Consider the following 26,173-nt stretch of genomic DNA (forward strand, 5'->3'; position numbering starts at 1 on the left):
AGTCTGCTGAACCTCCACCTTCACTAGAATTAACTCTAAAAAACAAATTTATTTGATAAAGCCTTCAAACATTACAAAAAAAGGATTAGAGCAAATTTTCCCCATTAGTCAAGATTTCACATTCTGGTAGTATTCTAAGATGAAAGTAAGTGGCTGTATGGATACTGAACACTCTTTGTAAGGCACCTTAAAGTTTAATTTCATCATTTTCAAATGAGTAAAGAAATTAGTTAAATATGGGTCCACAAGCCTTATTCAAGGAGGTGAGAGAAGAAAAGAAAACAAATTATTTCTCTGAAATCTTAAGATAGTTGTGGCAAGTCATGATTGTGGTCATTGGTCCAAAGATGATATACTAAGATTTAGAACTGCTTAGTGATTCTTTGATTTACTCACAAATCTAGTAAATACTTATTAAGTAAGCATCTGTCAGATACTATGTTAGGTATTCATAGACAAATAAGTTCCTAACCCTCAAAAATCTAGTTTCTAAATTGAAGTACAGCTGATCTGTAATATTTCAGGTGTACAGCAAAGTGATTCAGTAATACAAACATATACATTCTTTTTCAGATTCTTTTCCACTACAGGTTATGACAAGATATTGACTATAGATCCCTGTGCTATATAGTAGTCGGTCCTTCTCAAATATCTATTAGGATCAAGCATTTAATAGAAAGTTAAGCTTGCATAAAATTGAAAGTATCACAATTTTAAAAATCAAAGTTTCTAAAATAGTTTTATCCAACTGTGCAAATGTCAAAATGTAGTATTAAGTATTTAAGCCACACACAATGAATACCGAGTTTCATGTTATAGTTATATCTCTATATCCCTCTGTGGTCCAAACATTTCTCTCCTAATCTAGTACATATATATGAACTTGAAGTACATGTATCTGTTTCATGGATTAGTACCTAAAAACCCCTTTAAAAGTTTTTCCCATGTCACTTTAATTATGTTAATATAATACATAATACTTACTGGGCTGCTCCTTCCCTGAGAAGATTATCATTATTAAGTAGTAACCGAACATCTGCAAAACAAACATTATGTTTTCAGTATTACTATTTTCCTATATTTGAAATTTCTATGGACTGAATTTAGGTTATTTCAGTCATGTATTAGCCTCCTACCCACCCTCCAAAATATGTACAGAAGATCAAAATATTACCTTGATGACCAAAATAACCACAGAAACACATCATGGTATTAGTAAGAAAAGAAAAGATTTTGGAAAGGAAATAGGAGATGGAATGAAATAAAAATATGTTATTCCAAATGCAGGCAGACTGAGACTGTAACCACCTGTACCTGTAACTTTCTTCTTTGTGTCTCCAAAGAATAAAGTGAAGATAACCTACACCAAAAAGATGATGTGAACAGATCTGCCAAAGACTGAGGACTATGCCTCTTAGTGTGACAATACTATCATGAGTCTCAAATGTATTTGCTTTATGGAAAAAGTGATTAAAACAAGAAACGGCTTGTGAACGCAGTACAGATGTAGGCATTTTGTTTCTCAGACATCTCATGTTCAATGACAGACGAATGTGTTTAGTTGGATATGGATAACTACTTTACTTGACTGAGTAATCTCATTTTGTTTGTTGATTCTTAACTTTGTCCTAATTTTAGACTCAACTATGCAGACATGTATCTATTAATCATTAAAACAGAACTACTATTTTTAGTTGGGAAAAAAAAATTACAAAATTTCACCAGAAACCAAACAAAATTCTACTCTAGTCTTGGTGTTTTTTCTTTCATTATTTTCCCTACACACTTGGCTATTGTACATAATTGCTATCATAAAATATACATATAACAAAGTATCCTAATTTTTTCATTAAATGAAAATAACACAAATAACTTAAGAAATTGGTTAAATACAACAGACAATAGTTCTTATAGTGTAAAATTGGGCTTCTAGTAGATATAATGTAGATATGCATTTATCAACACGGAAATAAATATACAATAAACAGGAAGGAGGAAATTCATCATACATAGTAAGTACTAACTTATGTAATGTTATATACATGAGTATAAATTGAGATATGTTTTAAGTATTTTATTCAAACAGTGGAGAAGAGAGGGTAGAATTCTGTGTGATTCTAGATTCTCTTCTGCACTTTAGAAATTTTAAAATGACTACGAATCAATAAAAATATAAAGTTATTCCAAAGAAAAAAATATTGCCTATTCACATACCTCTTTTCAGCAGTAGGTCACAATAAAAAAAAAAAAATCTCTTTGACTAACCACTAATACAATTCCAATTTAATTTCTAAATTAACTGATTTTAAACAATGGAAGCTTCTGCCTGAAAAACTAAAACAAAGATATTTACAATTATAGGTATTTCTTTCTCACAAAGTAAACTGGCAATTCTACTTGACACATATGATTCCTGTATCTTCAGTATTTAAAGCACAAGCATTAACAGTGGTTTTGCACAGTAGTGTCTCTTCTTGCATTTAAATGGGAAAATAATTTAAAAGCAGAATCTATTGATCCTGTTATCTTCACTCTGGAAAAAAGTTCAAACTTTTATCATATGTAGAATACTATGAAAGAAAGAGAAGAATTTGAATAAAATAAAAACTACTCTTAAGGGATGTGGTTTCAAGTCAGACCACACATTAGAACAATGGGTGATGAGTGGGAGTCTAAAAAAAACAAAGAACAGTATACACGTCAGAACTCCTGCCCAGATAACACATCAGTTCCCCGAAAACTAAGACCAAAAATCTATGTTGTAACGATTCTAACAGTCAATCTGGGAAACAGCATTTGGGAAGCACTAGTTTGACAAGATCATGACTCTGCATTTCTAACCTTTGTGGCGTCCATGAAATTATTGATGTTAATGTTATCAACAAAAATAGCATAAAAATAATCGAATACATATGAGATTTTTTTCCCTTCAAATATTTCATTCCTTTTTAACACTAATATACTCCTATATGTAGTTAAAACCTACATATCTTGTATCTCCCACTTCCATTCCACAGCCCCAGCCCAGGCCTACTGAATGCCCAAATCTACCAGACCTCAACACAGAATGTATCAACTCAACATTAATTTCCAATGAGACTTACAAAAGCAATTTCTAGGACTCATATATTCTTCAAGGGTCTTTCTGATGAGTACATTTGTAAGGCATTTAACTCAAAACAGTAAGTGAAAAACTTCTCTCAGAATTATAATTTATTCTTGGCTCCAGATTTTACAGTTATCTTGAAAGGGAGAATATTTTAACTTTCAGATTTTTCACAATATAGACTACCATTCTTCCTGAGTGTAGCTCAGTGGTTAAATTTTTAAATGTGTAACAACTACCATATGTAACTCTATGTACTAAATCATACATTAATACAGTTTGTAGATAATTTAGGGGATTTTTCTAGGGTATTTTAGGATTTGAAATGGCTGAGCTATTTCAAATTCTAAAAGATGATGTTGTTCAAGGGCTGCATTCAATATGCCAGCAAATTTGGAAAACTCGGCAGTGGCCACAAGACTGGAAAAGGTCAGTTTACATTCTAATCTCAAAGAAGGACAATGCCAAAAATGTTCTAACTACCACACAACTGCACTCACTTCACATGCCAGCAAGGTTATGCTCAAAATTCTCCAAGTACGTGAACTGAGAACTTTCAGATATAAGAGCTGGATTTAGAAAAAGCAGAGGAACCAGAGAACAAATTTTCAACATCTGCTGGATCCCAGAAAAAGCAAGGCAATTCCAGAGAAACATCCATCTACTTTTGTTTCACTAAGCTAATGCCTTTGGCTGTGTGGATCACAACAAACTGTGAAAAATTCTTAAAGACATGGGAGTACCAGATCATCATACCTGTCTCCTGAGAAGCCTTATGCAGCACAAGAGGCAATAGTTAGAATTGGACATGAATAATGCACTGATTCAAAATTGGGAAAGGAGTACATAATGGCTGTATACTGTCACCCTGTTTGCAGAGAACATCATGTGAAAGGCCGGGCTGGATGAAGCACAAGCTGGAATCAAGATTGCCAAAAGAAGCATCAATAACCTCAGATATGCAAAAACACCACCCTTACGGCACAAAGCAAAGAGGAACTAAAGAGCCTCTTGATGAAGGTGAAAGAGAAGAGTGAAAAAAGCTGACTTAAAACTCAACATTCAAAAAATGAAGATCATGGTATCTGGTCCCATTACTCATGGCAAATAGATGGGCAAACAGTGGAAACAGTGACAGACTTTATTTTCTTGAGCTCCAAAATCACCACAGATGGTGACTGCAGCCATGAAATTAAAAGACGCCTGGCTTCATGGAAGAAAACCTATGAAAAACCCAAGACAGCATATTAAAAAGCAGAGACATCATTTTGGTGACAAAGGTCTATATAGTCAAAACTATGGTTTTTCCAGCAGACATGTATGGATGTGAGAGTTAGACCATAAAGAAGGTGGTGTTGATGCTTCCGAATTGTGGTGTTTGAGAAGACTCTTGAGAGTCCCTTGGACTGCAAGAAGATCAAAGCAGTCAATCCTAAAGGAAATCAATCCTGAATATTCATTGGAGGGACTGATGCTGAAGTTGAAGCTCCAATACTTTGGCCACGGATGTGAAGACCTGACTCACCGGAAAAGACCCTGATGCTAGGAAAGATTGAAGGCAGGGGAAGGGGATGACACAGGATGAGATGATTGGATGGCATCACCAACTCAAAGGACACGAGTTTGAGCAGTCTCCGGGAGATGGTGAAGGAAAATGGAAGCCTGGCGTGCTGTAGTCCATGGGGCGGCAAAGAGTCGAACACAACTGATTGACTGCACACAGCAACCATTTCTGCCTCATTTTTTGACTTTCAAAACTAATCTTTTCTGAGGTGAGATTACATTATATCTTATACTATGAATGAAAATGAATGATTAAACCTCTTAAAAACAGGTTTAAATAGCTTACTCTGGAGTAGAATATTTAAAAAATGAAACTGAATACCCATTGAAGACATAGTAAAGGCCAAATATTTGAAGTAGATGTATGGATGTGAGAGTTGGACTGTGAAGAAGGCTGAGTGCTGAAGAATTGATGCTTTTGAACTGTGGTGTTGGAGAAGACTCTTGAGAGTCCCTTGGACTGCAAGGAGATCCAACCAGTCCATTCTGAAGGAGATCAGCCCTGGGTGTTCTTTGGAAGGAATGATGCTGAAGCTGAAGCTCCAGTACTTTGGCCACCTCATGCGAAGAGTTGACTCACTGGAAAAGACTCTGATGCTGGGAGGGATTGAGGGCAGGAGGAGAAGGGGACGACAGAGGATGAGATGGCCGAATGGCATCACGGACTCGATGGACGTGAGTCTGAGTGAACTCCGGGAGTTGGTGATGGAAAGGGAGGCCTGGAGAGCTGCAATTCATGGGGTCGCAAAGAGTCGGACACGACTGAGCGACTGAACTGAACTGAACTGATGGTAGCTTATTCTCAAAACTGTTTAAAAAAAGTCTTGTATAAAGATCACTACAAGCCATTTTCTGCATGACTGTTTCAATGTTTCAACCACATTGTTCTTACTGTTAAAACGAAGTATTTTAGAGTTCTTACAGCAACCAGGAGACTATGTTATATTTAAATTTCTCATCTATGGGTGAACAATTATAAAACTGTTTACCATATAGTATGAGGTTTAAAGAAAGGCATACTGGTAACTGATTTATGAGCTATAATTTAAACAACAAATTTTTTTACATGTGATGTCATTTTCTAAGCAGGTGAAACAGGCATGGTGAAACAGTGTTTCTCCCTTTCTTGGCTGTTCTTATTAATCCACTAATCTTTTCTTTAAAAGAAATTTTTAAAAAATGCACATCACAATTCCAAAGAATAGTTAAAATTTTCTTGTCTTTTAAAATGATTTAATGTTATTCTTTTTAGAGGATTAAAATTTATCAGGTACAATAATCTATGTCATAAATATATTGTAGACCTTACATAATGCAGACTGACAAAAATTTCATTGCAATTCAGAAAATACAGATTTTTCTACCCATTCTCTTTAGCTTAGTTACTGATTATGTAATTTATTCTTTAAAGAATGAGTACTGGATACCTCAAGCCTTACTGTTTATGAATTAAACACTCACCATTAAACACTTCATTAAATTCTCCAGGAGGAGCATGAATGATGAACTTGGCTGCTATGCGCACCTGAAACAGAAAGGAAGATATAAATGTTCCATAGCATAGGCCTCTGCTAAAGCAACAAAAGAACCATGAGGAATTATACTGCTTCAAAATTCTATTGAAAATGGCTTAAGATTTTAAAGACTGACTTTTTTTTCACTCAAACACCCTTACTCTTTTAATTATTTAATATAATCACAATGCATAAGCTGAATGCAGATAAAATATACATATAACTAATGCATTTAAGGATTCAAAGCTGTCTACATAGGAAGATTTTCTTATAAGCAAATTTTTCTTTTAAACTAAAATGGAAAAAAATGACCCATCAAGAAAATTTATATGTATGAAGAATTAAGAAACATTTAGGTACAACAACAAAAATATATGCATGTGTCTATACAGTCACAGATGTGCTTATCTATAAAGTCACCAATTAGTAAAAAGAAAAATGTAGCGAGGAAGAAAGCATAAATTCAAAATGCTCTGAACATGACACCTGACTGAATCTTAGGAAATTTTAGCTCAAAAATAAGTGAGAGACAAATATCAACAGGTATGAAACTGAAATTTGAAACTGTTAGTCACTCAGTTGTGTCGGACTCTTTGTGACCCCATGGACTATAGCCTGCCGGGCTCCTCTGTCTATGGAATTCTCCACGCAAGAATACTGGAGTGGGTTGCCATTCCCCTCTCCAGGGGACTGAACCCGGGTCTCCCGCATTGCAGGCAGATTCTTCGCCGTCTCAGCCACCAAGGAAGCACCATCAACAGGTATACTGACAGACATATTTCAAGAGAATAAGGGCTATATTACAGAGATTAACACTAATGAATACATACATATATATATATATATATATATATATATATATATATATAGAAAGGTTAGATGACAAGCCCAGTATTATCATTTAGTGAAGAAATTATGAGTAATTATAATAATTTCCCAATCACTATACAATAAAACTAAGCTGATCGTGATCTTGTCAGATATGTACACTCATGAGCCCTACCCAACCAACTGAATTAGATTCTGGAAGTGAGGCCCAGAACACACGATTGAGAGAAGCTTTCCAGGTGACTTTTAAAATACACACTCAAGCAGTCACTGAATTAAGGGACCACACTTGGCAAAAACAAAAGCCTTATTTCATCTTGTCCACTTGTCACTGCTCTGATGTGGAAACTAGAAATAATGAAAAAGGAAACAGTCCTAGATCTAGAAAGGAATCAAATTTATTGTTAAAAGCATTTCAACAAATAAAAACTTCCAGCTTTCTTCTAACAGGTATTTAAGGAAGAAATACCAATTCTATACTAATTATTTCAAAAAACAGAAGTGAAAACAACTTCCAACTTTTTTAAAAAGAACAGCACTGTCTTATACAAAAGACTAAAATACTATAAGAAACACAACTCAAAGACCAAAATCCTCCGGAAGGTAGATGCAAAAATCCTCTCAATAAAACGAGCAAATTTACTCCAATTATATATAGAAAGGATAACACATCACAACCAAGTGGAGTTTATCCTGGAAATGTAGGGCTGTTTCAATATTTGAAAATAAATGATAGTAATTCATGATTAATCAACTGATTAAGATGAAAAGCCACAACTACCTCAATAGAAGCAGAAAATTATTTAATAACATTCAACAACCAATAATGATAAAAATTCTTAGCAAACTAAAAAGACAGCGTCTTTAATCTGATAAAAGATATTTCAAAAAAACCTATAGCTAACATCATCCTTAGTGGTCAAAGACAGAAAGCTCCCCCCTAAAATCAGGAACAAGACAAGAATGTCTGTTCTCATCCCTCCTATCTAACATCACACTGAGAGCACAATAAGGTAAGAAAATGGAATGAAAGGCAATTTCATAAATAAAACTTTCTACTTGCAAACATGATACTTTCCAATGAAAAATCCCAAGGAGTCTTAAACAAATAAAGAAAACTACTCAAAAACCTAAAATTGGAGTAGGAAATGGCAACCCACTTCAGTATTCTTGCCCGGAAAATTCCACAGACAGAGGAGCCTGTCAGGGTACAGTCCATGGGGTTGCAAAGAGTTGGACAAGACTAAGCAAGAGGAGCGAGCAAGAACCTATAACCTAGGTAAAAATCTAACAAAATATGTGCAAGACTAATATTCTGAGAACTACACAAAGCTGATGAAAGAAATCAAAGAAGCTCTAAATAAACAGATATGCTGGGTTCATGGACTGTAAGTCTCCCTATTGTAAAATAACAATTTTCCCCAAACTATTCTACAAATTCAATGAATGTCCAATCAAGATCCAAGAAGAATTTCTTTGATACGTAGTAACAAGCTTATTCTAACACCAATGCTTCCTATACTATTATTTTTCTACGTTTGAAGAATCCAATGAATGCAGATTATTTTGCGTATGTATTAATACGCCCTCCCTTAAATGCAAGCAAGATCAAGAAATCACTCTAATGCCCAGAACAGCCATAAACATCACCAAAGTATTAAAAAAAAAAGATTTTGGCTAGAAAATTAGAGGAAATAAATATTATTCACATCCTCAGTAGTAAACAGGATTCCCTTGTGGCTCAGCTGGTAAAGAATCTGCCTGCAATGTGGGAGACCTGGGTTTCATCCCTGGGTTGGGAAGATCCCCTGGAGAAGGGAAAGGCTACCCACTCCAGTATTCTGGCCTGGAGAATTCCATGGACTGTATAGTCCATGGGGTTGCAAAGAGTTGGACACCCCTGAGCAACTTTCACTTTCAGTAGTAAATGCAAAGTAGTAATGACAAATGAAATAGAATAGCCAAAACAATTTTGAAAAAGAACAAAGTTGAAGAGTTCACATCACCTAAGCTACAGTCATATACGGATCATAATGGAATAGAATACAAAGCCCCAAAATAAACCCATATGCCTCAGTCAATTAATCTTTGACAAAGGAGGCAAGAATATACAATGGAGAAAAGACAGTCTCTTCAGCAAGTGGTGTTAAGAAAGCCACATGTGAATCAATTAAGTTAGAACACTGGCTCACATCAAAACACAAAATGGCTTAAAACACATATAAACTCAAAATGGCTTAAAACACATATAAACTCAAAATGGCTTAAGGATTTAAATATATGGCATGATATCATAAAACTCCTAGAAGAGAACAAAGGCAAAACATTCTCTAACCTAAATCTTACCAATGTTTTTCTGGATCAGTCTCCCAAGACAAAAGAAATAAAAGCAAAAATAAAAAATGGGACCCAATCAAAATTTTATGCTTTTGGCACAGCAAAGGAAACCATAAATAAAATGAAAAAACATCCTATTTGGGAGAAAATATTTGCAAATGATGCGACCAATAAGGGCTTCGTTTCCAAAACATAATAGAAACATCTCATACAACTCAACACCACAACTGAATCAAAAAATGGGCAGAAAACCTAAACAGACATTTCTCCAAGACATACAGATGACCAAAAGACACATGAAAAGATTCTTAACATCGCTAATTATTAGAGAAATGCAAATCAAAATTACAATGAGGTACCACCTCACAGGTCAGAATGGCCAACTGTTAAAAAATCTACAAATAATAAATGCTGAGAAGAGGGTGTGCAGAAAAGGGAACCCTCCTACACTCTCGGTGGGACTGTAAATTGATGCACCCACTATGGAAAACAGCACAGAAGTTCCTTAAAAAAACTTAAAACAGAGCTGTCAAAGAACCACAATCCCACTCCTGGGTATGTATCTGAACAAAACTATAACTGAAAATATACATACACCCCAGAGTTCGTAGCAGCACTACTCACAATAGCCAATACATGGAAGCAGCCTAAATGTCCATCAACAGCTGAATGGATAAAGAAGATGTGGTACACACACAGACACACACACAAGTACTATTCAGCCATAAAAAAAGAATGAAATAACGTCATTTGTAGCGACCCACTCCAGTGTTCTTGCCTGGAGGATCCCAGGGACGCGGGAGCCTGGTGGGCTGCTGTCTATGGGGTCGCACAGAGTCGGGCACGACGGAAGCGACTTAGCAGCAGCAGCAACACAAACAGACCTAGAGACTACCATACCAAGGAAAGGAAGTCAGAAAGACAAATACCATAGAATACCACTTATATAGAGAATCTAAAATATGACACCAGTGAGCACACCTTTGAACAAAAACAGACTCCAAATACAGAGAACAGACTTGTGGTTTTGGGGGCACCAGGCAAGGACGGATTGGGAGTTTGACATTAGGAGTTGCAAACTACTATATATAAGATGCACAAACAGCAAGGTCCTACTGCAGAACACAAGGAACTATGTACAATATCCTGTAATAAACCACAATGGAAAAGAAAAATACAATAATAAAAAGTGTTAGTTACAGTCATTAAGATAGCATGGTATTGGCAAAGGGACAGACAATGAATGGAACAGAGTTGACAGCCAAAAAATATATCCCACATGTATATAGCCAAATGATTTTTGACAAAGGTACAAAGGCAATTCAATGTTGAAAAATATCTTTTCAACAAATGATATCCAAACAATTAGATATGCATGAGCAAAAAATACACTATGCAAACCTCACTCCTTACTAAAAAAAATTACCTCAAAATGGATCATAGCTCTAAATGAAAAATATAGAAATTAACAAAAATTAAAAGGAAACAGAAGAAAAACCTTCATGACCTGGGCTTTGGCAAAAAAGTTTCTAGACGTGACACTAAAACCACGATCCATTAAAAAAGCTGACAAGCTGGACTTTACTGAAATTAAAAACTTATGCTCTGTTATCGAGGCTAATGACATTCTAACATGTGTACTATCATGTAAGAATTGAATCGCCAGTCTATGTCTGACGCAGGATGCAGCATGCTTGGGGCTGGTGTATGGGGATGACCCAGAGAGATGTTATGGGGAGGGAGGTTGGAGGGGGGTTCATGTTTGGGAACGCATGTAAGAATTAAAGATTTTAAAATTAAAAAAATAAAAAAACTAAATAAATTTAAAAAATAAAATAAAATTTAAATTAATTTAAAACAAAACAAAACAAAACAAGAATTGATGCTTTCAAACTGTGGTTTTGGAGAAGACTCTTGAGAGTCCCTTGGACTGCAAGGAGATCAAAGCAGTCAATCCTAAAGGAAAACAATCCTGAATATTCACTGAGGCAACTGATGTTGAAGCTGAAGCTCCAATACTTTGGCCGCCTGATGCAAAGAGCAGACTCATTGGAAAACACCCTGATGGTGGGAAAGACTGAAGGCAGGAGGAGAAGGGGATAAGAGAGGACAAGATGACTGGATGGCATGACCGACTCAAGGGACATGAGTTTGAGCTAACTCTGGGAGATGGTGAACAACAGAGAAGCCTAGCGTGCTGCAGTAGATGGGGTTGCAAAGAGTTGGACACAACTGAGCTACTGAACAATAACAACAACAACAAAAGAATGAAAAGACAAGCTACAAATTGGAGAGTGTGTGTTAGTAGCTCAGTCATATCTGACTCTTTGCCACCCCACGGACTGTACCTGCCCAGGCTCCTCTGTTCATGGAATGCCCCATGCAAGAATACTGGAGTGGGTTGCCATTCCCTTCTCCTAGGGATCAAACCCTGGTCTCCTTCATTGCAGATGGATTCTTTACCATCTGAGTCACCATAAACTGGAGAAAATATCAGCAAATCACATATCCAATAAACAATTTGTATCTGGAACATATACTATCAACATACAACAGTAAGAAAACAGTAAACAAAAGACGTGAACACACTTCAGCAAAGAAGATATCATTATTACAGAAATGAATATTAAAATCATGAAACACCATTATATACCTAATAGAATGGCTAAAGTAAAGAAGACTGATAATACCAAGTACTGGTGAGGATACAAAACGACTAGAGCTCCAAAACATTGCTTTGGCAATGCAAAATGGTGCAACTGGCAGAGAAAACGGGTTAGCAATTTCTTATAAACACACATCATATGACACAACAATTCCACTTCCAGGTACCTAACTCTGTGTTTCCACAAAAATCTATTCAAAATTGCTCAAAACCAGGAACAATCCACAACTAAAATGTCCACACATGGGTGAATGGGTAAGTGATAATGCATCTATGCAACGGAATACTACCCAGGAATGAAGAGGAACAAATTATCAATGCATGCAACAACTTGGAAGACTCTCAAAAGCCTTGTGCTAGATGAAACAAACCAGTCTCAGAGGGTTACAGGGCAATGACACGTTTCCATTCATATGATATTTTCAAATAAACAATATTCCACAGCAAGGGAGAACAGATTAACGGCTGCGAGGGGCTGGGAGAAGCGGGTGTCAACACAATGGGAGAAGTGAAGGAGGAGAGAATGAGGCAGCTTTGGGGGGGATGGAGTCACTTTTTATCCTGATTTTGGTAACAGGTACATGCATCTATACACATGCTGAAAGTCATAAAAGAGAAGGGCACGCTTCTACTATATGCTAATTAAAAACAGATATTTCATGTGTTTTCAAATTATTTTCTTCTAAACTGTTTAAAAGTATTATTAAAACCAAAAGGCAAAATATAGAAAATAAGTGATTTTTAATAGGCAAAGGTGGTGCAGAGAATGGAAGACAGCATATGCTAAACATACTCTGGAATCTCCTATGTCTATATAAATGTCTTAACTTCCTTTGCTCCCTTATTCCTCTCTTTCTTCTGTTGGGGTAAATGTAAGAAAGCCTTAATCACTACCACAGGCAACAAATAAAAATTGTGGTATCCTGCTCATGAATTTATCAAATATTTCTTTGGGAAACTTTTAGAATTTTGGAGAAATTGTTTTTACTAGCCCTGAAGACTTACACACTACCAGTAAGCTGACAAATTAAAGTACTGATAGCAAGCAGTATATTATATACATATATATATACACACACATATATAATACACATAGCATATTTAGTGAAATGATTGTTGAGTTTTTTTTAGTTATTTTAATAAAAAATACATATCATTTAGACTTTTATTCAGTTTTATTTTTTTTTTTTACCGAGAAAGCAAAACTGCTCTATACTTTCTCATCTTAGACTTATTTGCCCATGTTATTGCACAAAATGCATACAGTAAACCCAAAAGAGTTAACAGATGGGTCACAATTACCAAAGTGAACGGTGGGTCAAAAGAAGTGCCACTGAGTATTTAGAAGTGATGGGAGCTGACTGAAAATCCAAAACACAACTTGGACTTTACCAGCTATAACTAAAGTATCTTCATCTGGTCTTTGTGAATTTCAAAAGATAAGATTTTTGGATTTCTCAGCTGCTAAAGAAAATAAAGTGTGTCCACCACAGTAAAGGATTACTTATCTTCCTGAGAAACTGTTCTATCATCAGGGTATTTTTTAAACACTGCTACAGACTAAACATTCCCCTACACCCATCCTTCCTAGCTAACTTTTTTAAAAAAAAATTATTTATTCTAGCCCACTTCCAAATCCAAGAAAGAAAAAAAAGTCATACAAGTTAACAAGAAGAGGTCTCAAGAGCAGAATTAAAGTCTGAAAATAATCAAACACAAACTTCCTCAAACTCTAACACACATGGAGCTATACTCAATCTACACATGCGAATATTAGAGTTTTTCTGGACAAGCCCTAGTATACTCCTAGGCCCACAGCAAAATCTCCTACATTAACCATCATCTTCTTCCACATGATATTATTCAAAGCCAGTTCAGTTCAGTCATTCAGTTGTGTCCAGCTCTTTGCGACCCCATGGACTGCAGCACGAGGCTTCCCTGACCATCATCAACTCCCAGACCTTGCTCAAATTCATGTCCATCGAGTGTGATATGCCATCCAACCATCTCATCCTCTGTTGTCCCCTTCTCTTCCTGCCCTCAATCTTTCCCAGGATCAGGGTCTTTTCCAATGAGTCAGTACTTTGCATCAGGTGACCAAAGTATTGGAGCTTCAGCTTCAGCATCAGTCCTTCCAATGAACATTCAGGACTGGTTTCCTTTAGAATGGACTGGTTGGATCTCCTTGCAATCCAAAGGACTCTTAAGAGTCTCCTCCAACACCACAGTTCAAAAGCATCAATTCTTCAGCGCTTAGCATTCTTTATGATCCAACTCTCACATACATGACTACTGGGAAAACCACAGCTTTGACTAGACAAACTTTTGTTGGCAAAGTAATGCCTCTGTTTTTTAATATGCTGTCTAGGTTGGCCACAGTTTTTCTTCCATGGAACAAGCGTCTTTTAATTTCATGGCTGCAGTCACCATCTGCAGTGATTTGGGCGCCCCCAAAAATAAAGTCTGACACTGTTTCCATGGTTCCCCATCTATTTGCCATAAAGTGATGGGACCGGATGCCATGATCTTAGTTTTCTGAAAACTGAGTTTAAGCCAACTTTTTCACTCTCCTCTTTCACTTTCATCAAGAGGCTGTTTAGTACTTCTTCACTTTCTGCCATAAGGGTGGTGTCATCTGCAAATCTGAGGTTATTGACATTTCTCTTGGCAAACTTGATTCCAGCTTGTGCTTCACCCAGCCCAGCATTTTGCACGATGTACTCTGCATATAAGTTAAATAAACAGGGTGACATTATACAGCCTCGACATACTTCTTTCCTGATTTGGAACCAGACTGCTGTTCCATGTCCAGTTCTAACTGTTGCTTCTTGCCCTGCATACAGATTTCTCAAGAGGCACGTCAGATGGTCTGGTATTCCCATCTCTTTCAGAATTTTCCACAGTTTGTTGTGATCCACACAGTCAAAGGCTTTGGTGTAGTCAATAAAGCAGAAGTAGATGTTTTTCTGGAACTCTCTTGCTTTTTTGATGATCCAACAGATGTTGGCAATTTGATCTCTGTTTCAAGTTCTTCTAAACTGGCGTAGGATTCAGGAAAGAGTTAGTATTTTTACTATATTTTTAAACTGTAACTCTAGGTTGGGGAAGGGACAATGCCTTGGTTTTGTTGGGAAGGTTTGGCTGGATGGGAGACTCTCTCTTATCTATGTTAGTGACTGGTAGGTGACAGAATACTTCATAACAATCACATCGAAAACAGTTTTAAAAAGTTAATACAGAGCTAAAAGCTAGAAGAACTATATTTTTCTTTGCTTTCTCTAGGATCCAAACATTATTTTGTATAAAATATACAAAAAGATAAACCTAACATAAATGGTATATTCCACTCTTGTGCTTCTTGGAAAAAAAGCAGATACTATAATGCTACTTATCGTTGATTAGTTGCTAAGTCATGTCTGACTCTGAGACGCCAGGGACTGTAGCACCCAGGCTCCTCTGTCCATGAGACTTCCCAGGCAAGAATACTGGAGTGAGCTGCCATTTCCTTCTCCAGGGAATCTTCCTGACAGAGGGATCAAAACAGTGTCTCGTGCATTGGCAGGCAGATTTTTTACCAGTGAGCCACCAGGTAAGCAGAAGACAGAGTAGTACATTGAAAACAGCACCCAAAATGTTAATACACATTACTTGAGAAAAAAAATAATTTCTGCCCATCGACTGTTAAACACAAAAGTACTATGAAACTTTTTTGTACTTTGCTTTTCTTATGGGCTACAATTCAAGCAACCAATTAAATAATGACAGAAACCCACAGAATAAAATAAGAATTCTTGTGTCCATACTGACATTAAGAAATGGATAAACAAATGGAGGGAAGCTCTTCGTTATAGCAGAATTTAAATTAACAAATGCAGAAGTAATGACTGAATTAGAAAATCACCCAGGGTGAGCAACAACAGTAATTGTTGCAGGCAACTATCATCCACAGATGCTAAAATTAGTTGGTAACAGTCTAAAAGGATAATTTATAAAATGTGAGGGAATCTTTCTACACAATACTTAACTAAGAAGGGATAAACAGTAACTCTGCACTGAAGAAACTTGCTACACATCACCTTTACCAAATGATCTAAGTTATCCTAAGAGTAAAGACCGACATTATGTGACCCCCAGTAAGATGTACTGAGGACATGATCACTTCTGTTATGTTCCTGCCAAAAATTCATGGCAGATCTAATCATGAGGAAACGTCAAATAGACTGAAATCGAGGTAGAGTCCACAAAGTAACTATCCTGCACTCTTCTGAAGTGGTAAGTTCATGAAGGACAAAAAAGTGCTGAGAAACTGTTACAGATTAAAGACCAGGGAGCCACTACAACGAAGTTCAATATGATCCTGGATTAGATCCTGCACCACGGATTGGTGAAATCTGAACAGGGTCTTCATTGAGAGAGTTTAATACTGTATCAATATGAAATTTCTTGATTTTGATCATTGCACAGCCCTAAACACAGTGAGGTATTTAGAGAGTGGGGGGAAAAATTCCTTCTCTAAAATTGCAGGAATTTTCTCTAATATTTTTTGTAGCTTCAAAGTTTTGCTCTTTACATTTAGGCCATTAACTCACCTGAGATTGACTTTTGTGTATGATATGGAATAGAGATTCATTTTTTATTACACTGTCGTAAGGATAAGTAAACCGTCCTACTGCTATTTTTTTTTAATGGATTCTCTTCCCCACTGGACCAAATAAATAAAAGAAAGAAGAAAAGTAACTCTTTTCAGTACTATTTTTTTCAATGTGAGTTACTTTCTTTTTTTTTTTCCCCCTCCAATCTGGGATATGAAAAACACATCATAATTTTTAATAAATTTCAAAGATCCTTCTGAAAGTGTCTAATACATTTAGTAGTCAGCATTCAGGTAGTAACTGCAAAAATGTAACTTCCTCGAGAATGTCTCAATATTTAAAAATATCAGCAAGCAACCCTATATTCTAAACTTGGTAGGTACTACATGATGAATAAATTTATAATCAAGAATAAACTCTCATTTGTTTAGTTAGGATGGTCACGGAATGTAGTATTTCAGTCAAATGAGCATTCTATGAGTTATTGCTAATGCAGTTCTGTAATGTGGACAGTTAATTTTCAAATAACATACATGCAAAACCATAAAAACTTACACTAATACAAGAAGTGGTAGAGTATATGATCTTTGGAGTCAGATTGAATGAGTTGGATTTTCATTTCTGCTACTCATTAGCTACGTAAACTTGGGTGAATAAATAATAATATTAGTTTCAGCAGTGCAGAGAGTAAATACATTTGCATTAGCATAGTTACATGTGAAATGCTTCTCTGTGCCCAAAGTGGCACAACGGTGGCTTATGCCCATGCATTTCTGTGTTTCCTGCAGTACATTCACTTCTGCACACCAACATTCTTTCTCTTCCCCTGGAATTCATCCCTCCCCTTTCTACTCTGCTCACCTCAAAAAGCAGTGCAATAGGAAGAAAAAGCTAGTTCCTAGTTAGCCAAGGCTATGGTTTTTCCAGTGGTCATGTATGGATGTGAGAGTTGGACTGTGAAGAAGGCTGAGCGCCGAAGAATTGATGCTTTTGAACTGTGGTGTTGGAGAAGACTCTTGAGAGTCCCTTGGACTGCAAGGAGATCCAACCAGTCCATTCTGAAGGAGATCAACCCTGGGATTTCTTTGGAAGGGATGATGCTAAAGCTGAAACTCCAGTACTCTGGCCACCTCATGTGAAGAGTTGACTCATTGGAAAAGACTTTGATGCTGGGAGAGATTGGGGGCAGGAGGAGAAGGGGACGACAGAGGATGAGATGGCTGGATGGCATCACTGACTCAATGGACGTGAATCTGAGTGAACTCCGGGAGTTGGTGATGGACAGGGAGGCCTGGCGTGCTGCGATTCATGGGGTTGCAAAGAGTCAGACACGACTGAGTGAACTGAACTGAGTTCTGTGACAGCAATGTACAGTTAACCTGTGGGTTTTCATTTAAGCTAAGACAAATGATTTTTGTCTGCACCCAGGTTTTAACTTCTGTAAATCTCCATTTCTCATAAGCAAATTAAGGGAGATAACATACATCATTATTTCTTAACCTTTTAAAACGCTTGTGTCTGTAAGATAAAATTAAATATTATCTACAACTACCTTCTGAGAAAACTGCTACTACTTTTAATTCATGAAAAAAAAGAAAAAAAATGAGAGATTCAGAACTGGGATCTGAATGAATTCTTCAGAGGAAGTCTAAGGCTTTTAGGAGCTGCCTCCCAAAACAGCATAATCTTCCTATGATGGTTCGGAAGAAACATCCCAAATATTTGGACAATCTCTTCTACTTCCACTACTTCGATTATCATACATAACAACAGCTGTAAAACCTATATACCTATTACAACCTCTTTCAAGATCAAGATCCACTTTTCTAAATATAACTCAGTTATTGGAAATCTCCACCAAGTGCCTCAAAGATATCTCAGACTTGTCTCACCCAAAGCTACTCCCTCTGTTTGTCATAAAAATTATTGGCACCACCCAGATACATGCCACACTTTTCCTTTTCTCCCACAGTCAGCCACATGATTGAGTGTCTCTCTCTCTCAAATCTAATCTTCTTTTCTTTGATTCCATTTCTTTCAGACTCAGTCACTTTCTGGATTGTTACAACTGCCCTGCCTCCAGTCTTACCTCCAAAAGTCATTTTCCACTCTGCCACCAGATAGGTATTTTTCAATGAAAATTCCTATCGTTTTTTTTTCTGTTTAAATCATCTAATAGTTGCCCATTGCCAACAAGGTAAAGTCTAAAGTCTTTAGCATGACATATAAGGCTTTCTAAATCTGAAGGCTGTAAAATGTACTGTTAACAGCATAAACCCTAAATAAGACTGTATATACGCAGACTACAGCTCCACTGACTCTTACTTACACGACCAAAAACATATTAAAGTCAGTTTCCTCACTTGCAGTGAGATAATGCATTTAGAAAAGCACTTGGCACAGAGTATGCACTCAATTAACAGCTATTACCTTTTTATGCTACTTCCTAGCTCCTACAACATCCCACATATACACAGCACTGAAGTCTCACTACTCCATTCTCTCTTTCAGATGAGAACTCTCATCTCTCATGCCTCCACATCACTGCATATATGTTTTGGTCACCTTTTATCTACTATGATTAAATTGTACACAGCAGCAGAATATCTTTTTTTTTTTTTTTTAGCTAGAAGCCTTTATTATTATTATTATTAAAATTTTACTTTATTTTACTTTTACAATACTGTATTGGTTTTGCCATACATCCACATGAATCTGCCATAGGTATACACGTGTTCCCCAGCCTGAATCCCCCGCCCTCCTCCCTCCCCATACCATCCCTCTGGGTCATCTCAGTGCACCAACCCCAAGCATCCTGTATCCTGCATTGAACCTAGACTGGCGATTCGTTTCTTATATGATATTATACATGTTTCAATGCCATTCTCTCAAATCATCCTACCATCTCCCTCTTCCACAGAGTCCAAAAGTGTATTCTATACATCTATGTCTCTTTTGCTGTCTCGCATACAGGGTTATCATTACCATCTTTCTAAATTCCACATATATATGTTAGTATATTGTATTGGTGTTTTTCTTTCTGGCTTACTTCACTCTGCATAATAGGCTCCAGTTTTATCCACCTCATTAGAATGGATTCAAATGTATTCTTTTTAATGGCTGAGTAATAATCCATTGAGTATATGTACCACAGGTTTCTTATCCATTCGCCTGCAGCAGAATATCTTAAACCTTGCATATTATCAGAAGAAAAGGTCACATAGAAAGAAAATCTCAAAGATCAGATTATGCTTTTAAAACACCCTGACGTATTTAGTACAGCAATCATTAGCATATGCTTTTGATAAAGCATTAGTACTACTACTGAGAACTGCAGTATAAAGGCTAAAATTAAAGCCCGTTTTATGTGCGCCGTGATTAGGGGAAAAACAGGAGGACCCGGAATAGCCTGACCCCAAGTTCCCATGCTCAGTCTGCTCCTGCAGATAAGGTTTCTAGCCAGAAGACCCTCTACCATAGGGAACAGACACAGTTCCTGCTTATCCCTGAGTAGTGGGCTTCAGTTCCCTGCCAGCCTGCGGAATTATTCAAACTAGTCAATCACACCCTCCTGCTGAAGCCAGGGATCACTCTAGCCTCTTGATACTGCAGTTTGCCTCCATGGCCTCTGCTCATTCACTCTGTTCCCTCAAGTATGTCCCCATCTCCTGGGATGTTGAGTATATGTATTAATAGACTGCTATCCATCTCATCTCTTCAGTGTCAGGGGTTGTGTGTTCAGCCATCCCTATAGGCCTATAGCATGAACCCCTCCCTCATCAACACAGTGAAGATGAGGCTGATAAACAGGATCTCGCTTCTCTAGGAAGCCTGAATGTCAGATGTTAATTGGGGATTGAGAAGCAAGGAATTCAGTTATTTAAAATATATTTGACTAGCCCAAAAGTTTATTCAGGTTTTTCTGTAACAGCATAAGGAAAAACCCAAATGAACTTTTTGGCCAAAACAATATTTTAAACAAGCAAATAAGCTGACATACAGTTCCAACATTAGAAGGGCATGAGATTCTTCATATAGCTTCTCTATTTTTATTTGAGACATAAATTCACAAGCATGTTTTCCATGCTCCACGGATCTGAAGTAAGGGTAAGTTTGACAGTTATACTTACAACATTAAAAACAGGCTGACAACGGCTGCAGAAAACAAAGTTCTTTTATAGGAATAAAAAAAAATACAAATCAAATCTCGTGAAAAAAGAGCTCTGAAATTCCTAGGACATGAATTTTTATTTAAGAATAACTACAAGCTTACATCAATAAACTTCTCAGTTTAGTTCAGTTGCTCAGTTGTGTCCAACTCTTGCGACCCCATGGACTGCAGCACGCCAGGCCTCCCTGGCCATCACCAACTCCCGGACTTTGCTCAAACTCATATCCATTGAGTCGGTAATGCCATCCAACCATCATCCTCTGTTGTCTCCTTCACCTTCCGCCTTCATTCTTTCCCAGCATCAGGGTCTTTTCCAATGAGTCAGTTCTCTGCATCAGGTGGCCAAAATACTGGAGTTTCAGCTTCAGCATCAGTCCTTCCAATGAACATTCAGGACTGATTTCCTTTAGGATGGACTGGTTGGATCTCCTTGCAGTCCAAGGACTCTCAAAAGTCTTCTACAACATCACAGTTCAAAAGCATCAATTCTTTGGCCCTCAGCTTTCTTTACAGTCCAACTCTCACATTCATACATGATTACTGGAAAAAGCATCTTTGACTAGATGGACCTTTGTTGGCAAAGTAATGGCTCTGCTTTTTAATATGCTGTCTAGGTTGGTCATAGCTTTTCTCCCAAGGAGCAAGCATCTTTCAATTTCATGGCTGCATGGCTTCTCAGATAAAAACAAAGATCAGAATTTTCCATTACTGGATGATGTAGATTAAACATTTCAAAATCTCCAGAATTACTGTAACCCTACTGGGTGACTGAGTAACTGGAGAAAGTCTTGTGTATGTGGCCAGTGGAGTGCAAGATGAATTACAGGCTCTTTCACAATTTTAGGCAACCTCGTTCAGTCTTCTCTATTCCTTGACCTACAGAAAACTATTTGCTAGTTCAGAAATAAGAAGATAAAGTTAGTTTATTAAATAATGAGAAATGGGGCTTCCCTGATGGCTCAGTGGTAAAGAATCCTCCTGCCAATGGAGGTGACATGGGTTCTATCCCTGGTCTGGGAAGATCACACGTGCCATGGGGCAACTAAGCCTGTGCTCCACAACTCCTGAAGCCAGGGCACCCGCGAGTCCATGCTCCGCAGCAAGAGGAGCCTGCACACTGCAACTGGAGAGCAGCCGCCACTCGCCACAACCGGAGAAGAGCCCACGCAGCAGTGCAGACCCAGCACAGCCCAAGACGGACAAGCAGTGAGAAGCTGTCTTCCACAGAGCAAATTAGAAGGACTTCCTCAAAAAGAACACTGTACCATCTGCTCAAACTTCTTCGGACCATAATCCTCACAAATATCTGAAGAAAATGGACGGAGTTTGGTTGTAAAGCATTAAATCGTTCAGACAAGGGAAAAGTAAGGATATTCATCTTTCAAAATCATATCAAATTAAGTTGATTCCACTATTCTTAGAATTTACCAAAGCCTTTTCCTAGAAAGGAGGGAATGCTATCTTTTCCACTGAGTAAAAATACTATTCATTCTGATAAATCTTACAGGAAATTCTCTGCTACTCTCCACCACCCATCACCTTCTCTTTGTGAACGTCAGTAGATAGTCACCCGGACCAGAGGGGCCTCCCAGTGAAAGAAGCGCTGTGTTAATGCTGGGAAGCTGCCTGCACAAATCGTTCCTCACGCGCTGCAGGCAAGAGAGAGAAGCGGAAGCCCCTCAAATTGTGCAGTGCCTTCCACAGCTTGAGCCTAGACAGAAATCAGTTTCTCTGAACATTTTTCAATTTGACTAAGAGACTATGTTATGAGCAAAACAAATAATACTGATGAATTATGTGGCACCTGCACATTATGTTGGACCAGTATGTGTAGAAGCCAAAACTGCCACAGTGATGGAAAGAGATCAGTCACAACACCTAGAAAAAGGACTACTTCTGGTTAAACCCATGGAGCAAGGATGGCTCACTTTTCTAAAGGAATTCCTAATTCCTTGGTACTTTCAATGCTGCAACAGATACAAATGGAAGATAAGCACATTTGGTATAGGAAGCTGTGATCAAAACCCTTGGCAACAGTAGGGCATAGATTAATGATCTAAACAAATATCAACAGAATACTGAATTGCTGTCTTGGGTGACCTCTAAGAACACATTGAGTACAATGAGTACAGTACAACACATTAAGTGTTACCTGGACTACAGTTTTAGGACTATACTCTTAAAACCTACCATCTTATCTACACTACTGAATAAACCTGAAGAAATTCTCAGGGAAGGAGAAGAAAGGGTAAATGGGCTGATAAATTCCATACGTAGCTTTCTGCTTTGCAGTCCTTGACTCTGTCAGTCTATTAGTGTATAGAAAGCACCCTACTCGGGTGAAGCCAAGCTTCGTGGTGAAATGCCATGGATAGAAGAGAAGGCAATGGCACTCCATTCCAGTACTCTTGCCTGGAAAACCCCATGGACAGAGGAGCCCGGTGGGCTGCAGTCCATGGGGTTTCGAAGAGTCGGACACGACTGACAGGACTGAGCGACTTTACTTTCACTTTTCACTTTCATGCATTGGAGAAGGAAATGGCAACCCACTCCAGTGTTCTTGCCTGGAAGATCCCAAGGACAGTGGAACCTGGTGGGCTGCTGTCTATGGGGTTGCACAGAGTCGGACATAACTGAAGCGACTGAGCAGCAGCAGCAGCCATGGATAGAAGTGATTTGATTCCCTAGGCCTACACTGCCTCTTGAAAATACATCTGTTACTGGAAGAGGTGAGCATCTGGCAGTGCTACTGCAACTCTGTGATTACCAGCTAGAACAGGAAAGTACAATAGAGTGGGGAATTTACCATGCGTTGTCAATCAACTATTGGTACAATTTATAAAAGCTGTTGGCAAAATTAATGGTAACTTGTGTCTATGAAAGCTGGCTTAAAGCTCAACAGTCAGAAAACGAAGATCATGGCATCTGGTCCCATCACTTCATGGGAAATAGATGGGGAAACACTGGAAACAGTGTCAGACTTTATTATTTTGGGCTCCAAAATCACTGCAGATGGTGACTGCAGCCATGAAATTAAAAGACGCTTACTCCTTGGAAGGAAAGTTATGACCAACCTAGAGAGCATATTCAAAAGCAGAGACATGACTTTGCCAACAAAGGTCCATCTAGTCAAGGCTATGGTTTTTCCAGTGGTCATGTATGGATGTGAGAGTCGGACTGTGAAGAAAGCTGAGCACCAAAGAATTGATTGTTTTGAACTGTGGTGTTGGAGAAGACTCTTGAGGGTCCCTGGGACTGCAAGAAGATCCAACCAGTCCATTCTGAAGGAGATCAACCCTGGGATTTCTTTGGAAGGAATGATGCTAAAGCTGAAGCTCCAGTACTTTGGCCACCTCATGTGAAAAGTTGACTCATTGGAAAAGACTCTGATGCTGGGAGGGATTGGGGGCAGGAGGAGAAGGGGATGACAGAGGATGAGATGGCTGGATGGCATCACGGACTCGATGGACGTGAGTCTGAGTGAACTCCGGGAGTTGGGGATGGACAGGGAGGTCTGGCGTGCTACGATTCATGGGGTCGCAAAGAGTCGGACACGACTGAGCGACTGAACTGACTGTGTCTGAGTTCTCCAGATTTTTCTGATGCTTCTGCTGGGCACTGTGAATTGGCAAAATATTTACAAACACTAAGGCAAAATCCAGGAGACTTTTGACTGCCTGAAGAAAACATTAATTATTAAGTAAGAAATGGAGTCTTCTTCCATTTAAATCTGTTTCCAAAGCAGATATAAATATATTAAGCTGAAAAAAATTGTTTTAAAGATTTAAGCAATTGAGAAAAAGGAGATAAAAAGTATAGAAAGCAGACAGTGCACGTGCATGAAAGCATACGCACACCACAAAAAATAGCTATCTAGAACCGTTAAATTTAGAGGCAGACAGCCCTGCCCTCTACACGAGCTCCAAAGTAAACTGCACAGGAAACACTTATATGAAAAATTACCTTAAAGTCAACTTAACTAGGCATCCTGTATTCTGTCTGAGAACCCTACCTACAACCCCTCTAAGTTCTGTATGTCGGACGTTACCCCACATACTCATCTCCTCCTTGATCAAGGCAAGAGACGCTAGAGTGGAGATTTCCCAAATCTAGATGCCTAGTAGAGCTGCTGGCACAGTTTTTGAAAAAATACAGATTTCCATGTTCCATTCCCAGGTAGCACAGTGGTAAAGAATCCGCCTACCAATGCAGGAGATGGTAAGAGACGAGGGTTGAATCCCTGGGTTGGGAAGATCCCCTGGAGAAGGAAATGGCAACGAGCTCCAGTATTCTTGCCTGGAAAATTCCACAGACAGAGGAGCCTGGTGGGCCAAAGTCCATGGGATGGCAAATAGTTGGACATAACTGAGCGAGAGAGCTCTAACACTGCATTCCAGACTTACTGAATCAATTTCCAGAGGACTGAGACCTACAAATCTTATTTCTGAAAATCTCCCCAAGTGACTACGACTGGCTGCCAGATATTGTACCTACTGACCTGTAAGGGACTATATATACAAAATTTGAGGCATTCAGTCTTCTGAAGAAAAGAATCATAGGTTTCACCTGATTCTCAAGGAATGTGATCCCTAAAAGGGTCACCGCCTTAGAGACCAGCAGTAAAATTTTAAAAAGCTATTATGAATTTTCCTACTTCAACTACAAGAGTTACTTGACATTATATCCCATAACTCTCTAAAAACTTCCTATGCCTTTTTGAGAATTCAAAGTAAAATAAAAGTAAAAAAATGTAGCTTTTAAAAAACTCTATTGTTATTTATTTAAATAGTTTATGATCAAGTGATCATCAATTGCACGTCTGTGTTATAGACTCATTTACTGAGTATACGTAAGAGGTAATTTGTTTTGATAAATTTTCGAGTCCTTTTCGTTTATAATTAATCATTTTGAATGGTAATTAAAAAGAGGGCCCATATCACTTAATCTACAACTAGGTCATCCACTGAATTCAACATCTAGTTCTTTTAATATGTTTTTACCACTTATTTAAAATATTAAGAAACCTGTGAATCCAAAGTAGGTATTATCATGAACTGAGAAAGTTATACAAACTATTATTTATCTTAAACCTTCAATTTCTTTCTCTCTTCTGAATCATTCCTGCCAGCCCACAAACACTCCTAAATCTTTTCTATCTTAAAAAAAAAAAAAAGTATCCCTAAAATGAAATAGAAAAAATGAAGTACTATCCATTCCTTCTTTCTTTTGGGTTTCTCTACTGAATTTTTTTCAAAAATGACATATAATTAAATGGAGAAGGAGATTAAAGATGTACAAACTTCCAGTTGTAAAGTAAGTGAGCTACAGGGATAGAATATGCAGCATAGGAAATATTGAGAATAATATTGTAATAACTGTCTGTGGTGACAAGACTTA

The 26,173-nt window shown here is 37.7% G+C and overlaps 1 protein-coding gene across 1 annotated transcript in view; it reads right to left on the reverse strand.

Moving 5' to 3' along the window:
- Nucleotides 1–26,173, reverse strand: part of CAPZA2 (capping actin protein of muscle Z-line subunit alpha 2) — a 57,685-nt gene that overhangs the window by 22,593 nt on the left and 8,919 nt on the right. Inside the window, exons 2-3 of the mRNA XM_004007870.5 lie at nucleotides 6,131–6,194; nucleotides 985–1,036 (exon numbers count right to left, since the gene is read on the reverse strand). Of these exons, the coding sequence (XP_004007919.2) occupies nucleotides 985–1,036; nucleotides 6,131–6,194 (116 nt within the window). The remainder of the gene's footprint in view (nucleotides 1–984; nucleotides 1,037–6,130; nucleotides 6,195–26,173) is intronic.

The sequence above is a fragment of the Ovis aries genome, chromosome 4 (genome assembly GCF_016772045.2).
Source record: "Ovis aries strain OAR_USU_Benz2616 breed Rambouillet chromosome 4, ARS-UI_Ramb_v3.0, whole genome shotgun sequence".
In the NCBI taxonomy this organism is placed as follows: domain Eukaryota; kingdom Metazoa; phylum Chordata; class Mammalia; order Artiodactyla; family Bovidae; genus Ovis; species Ovis aries.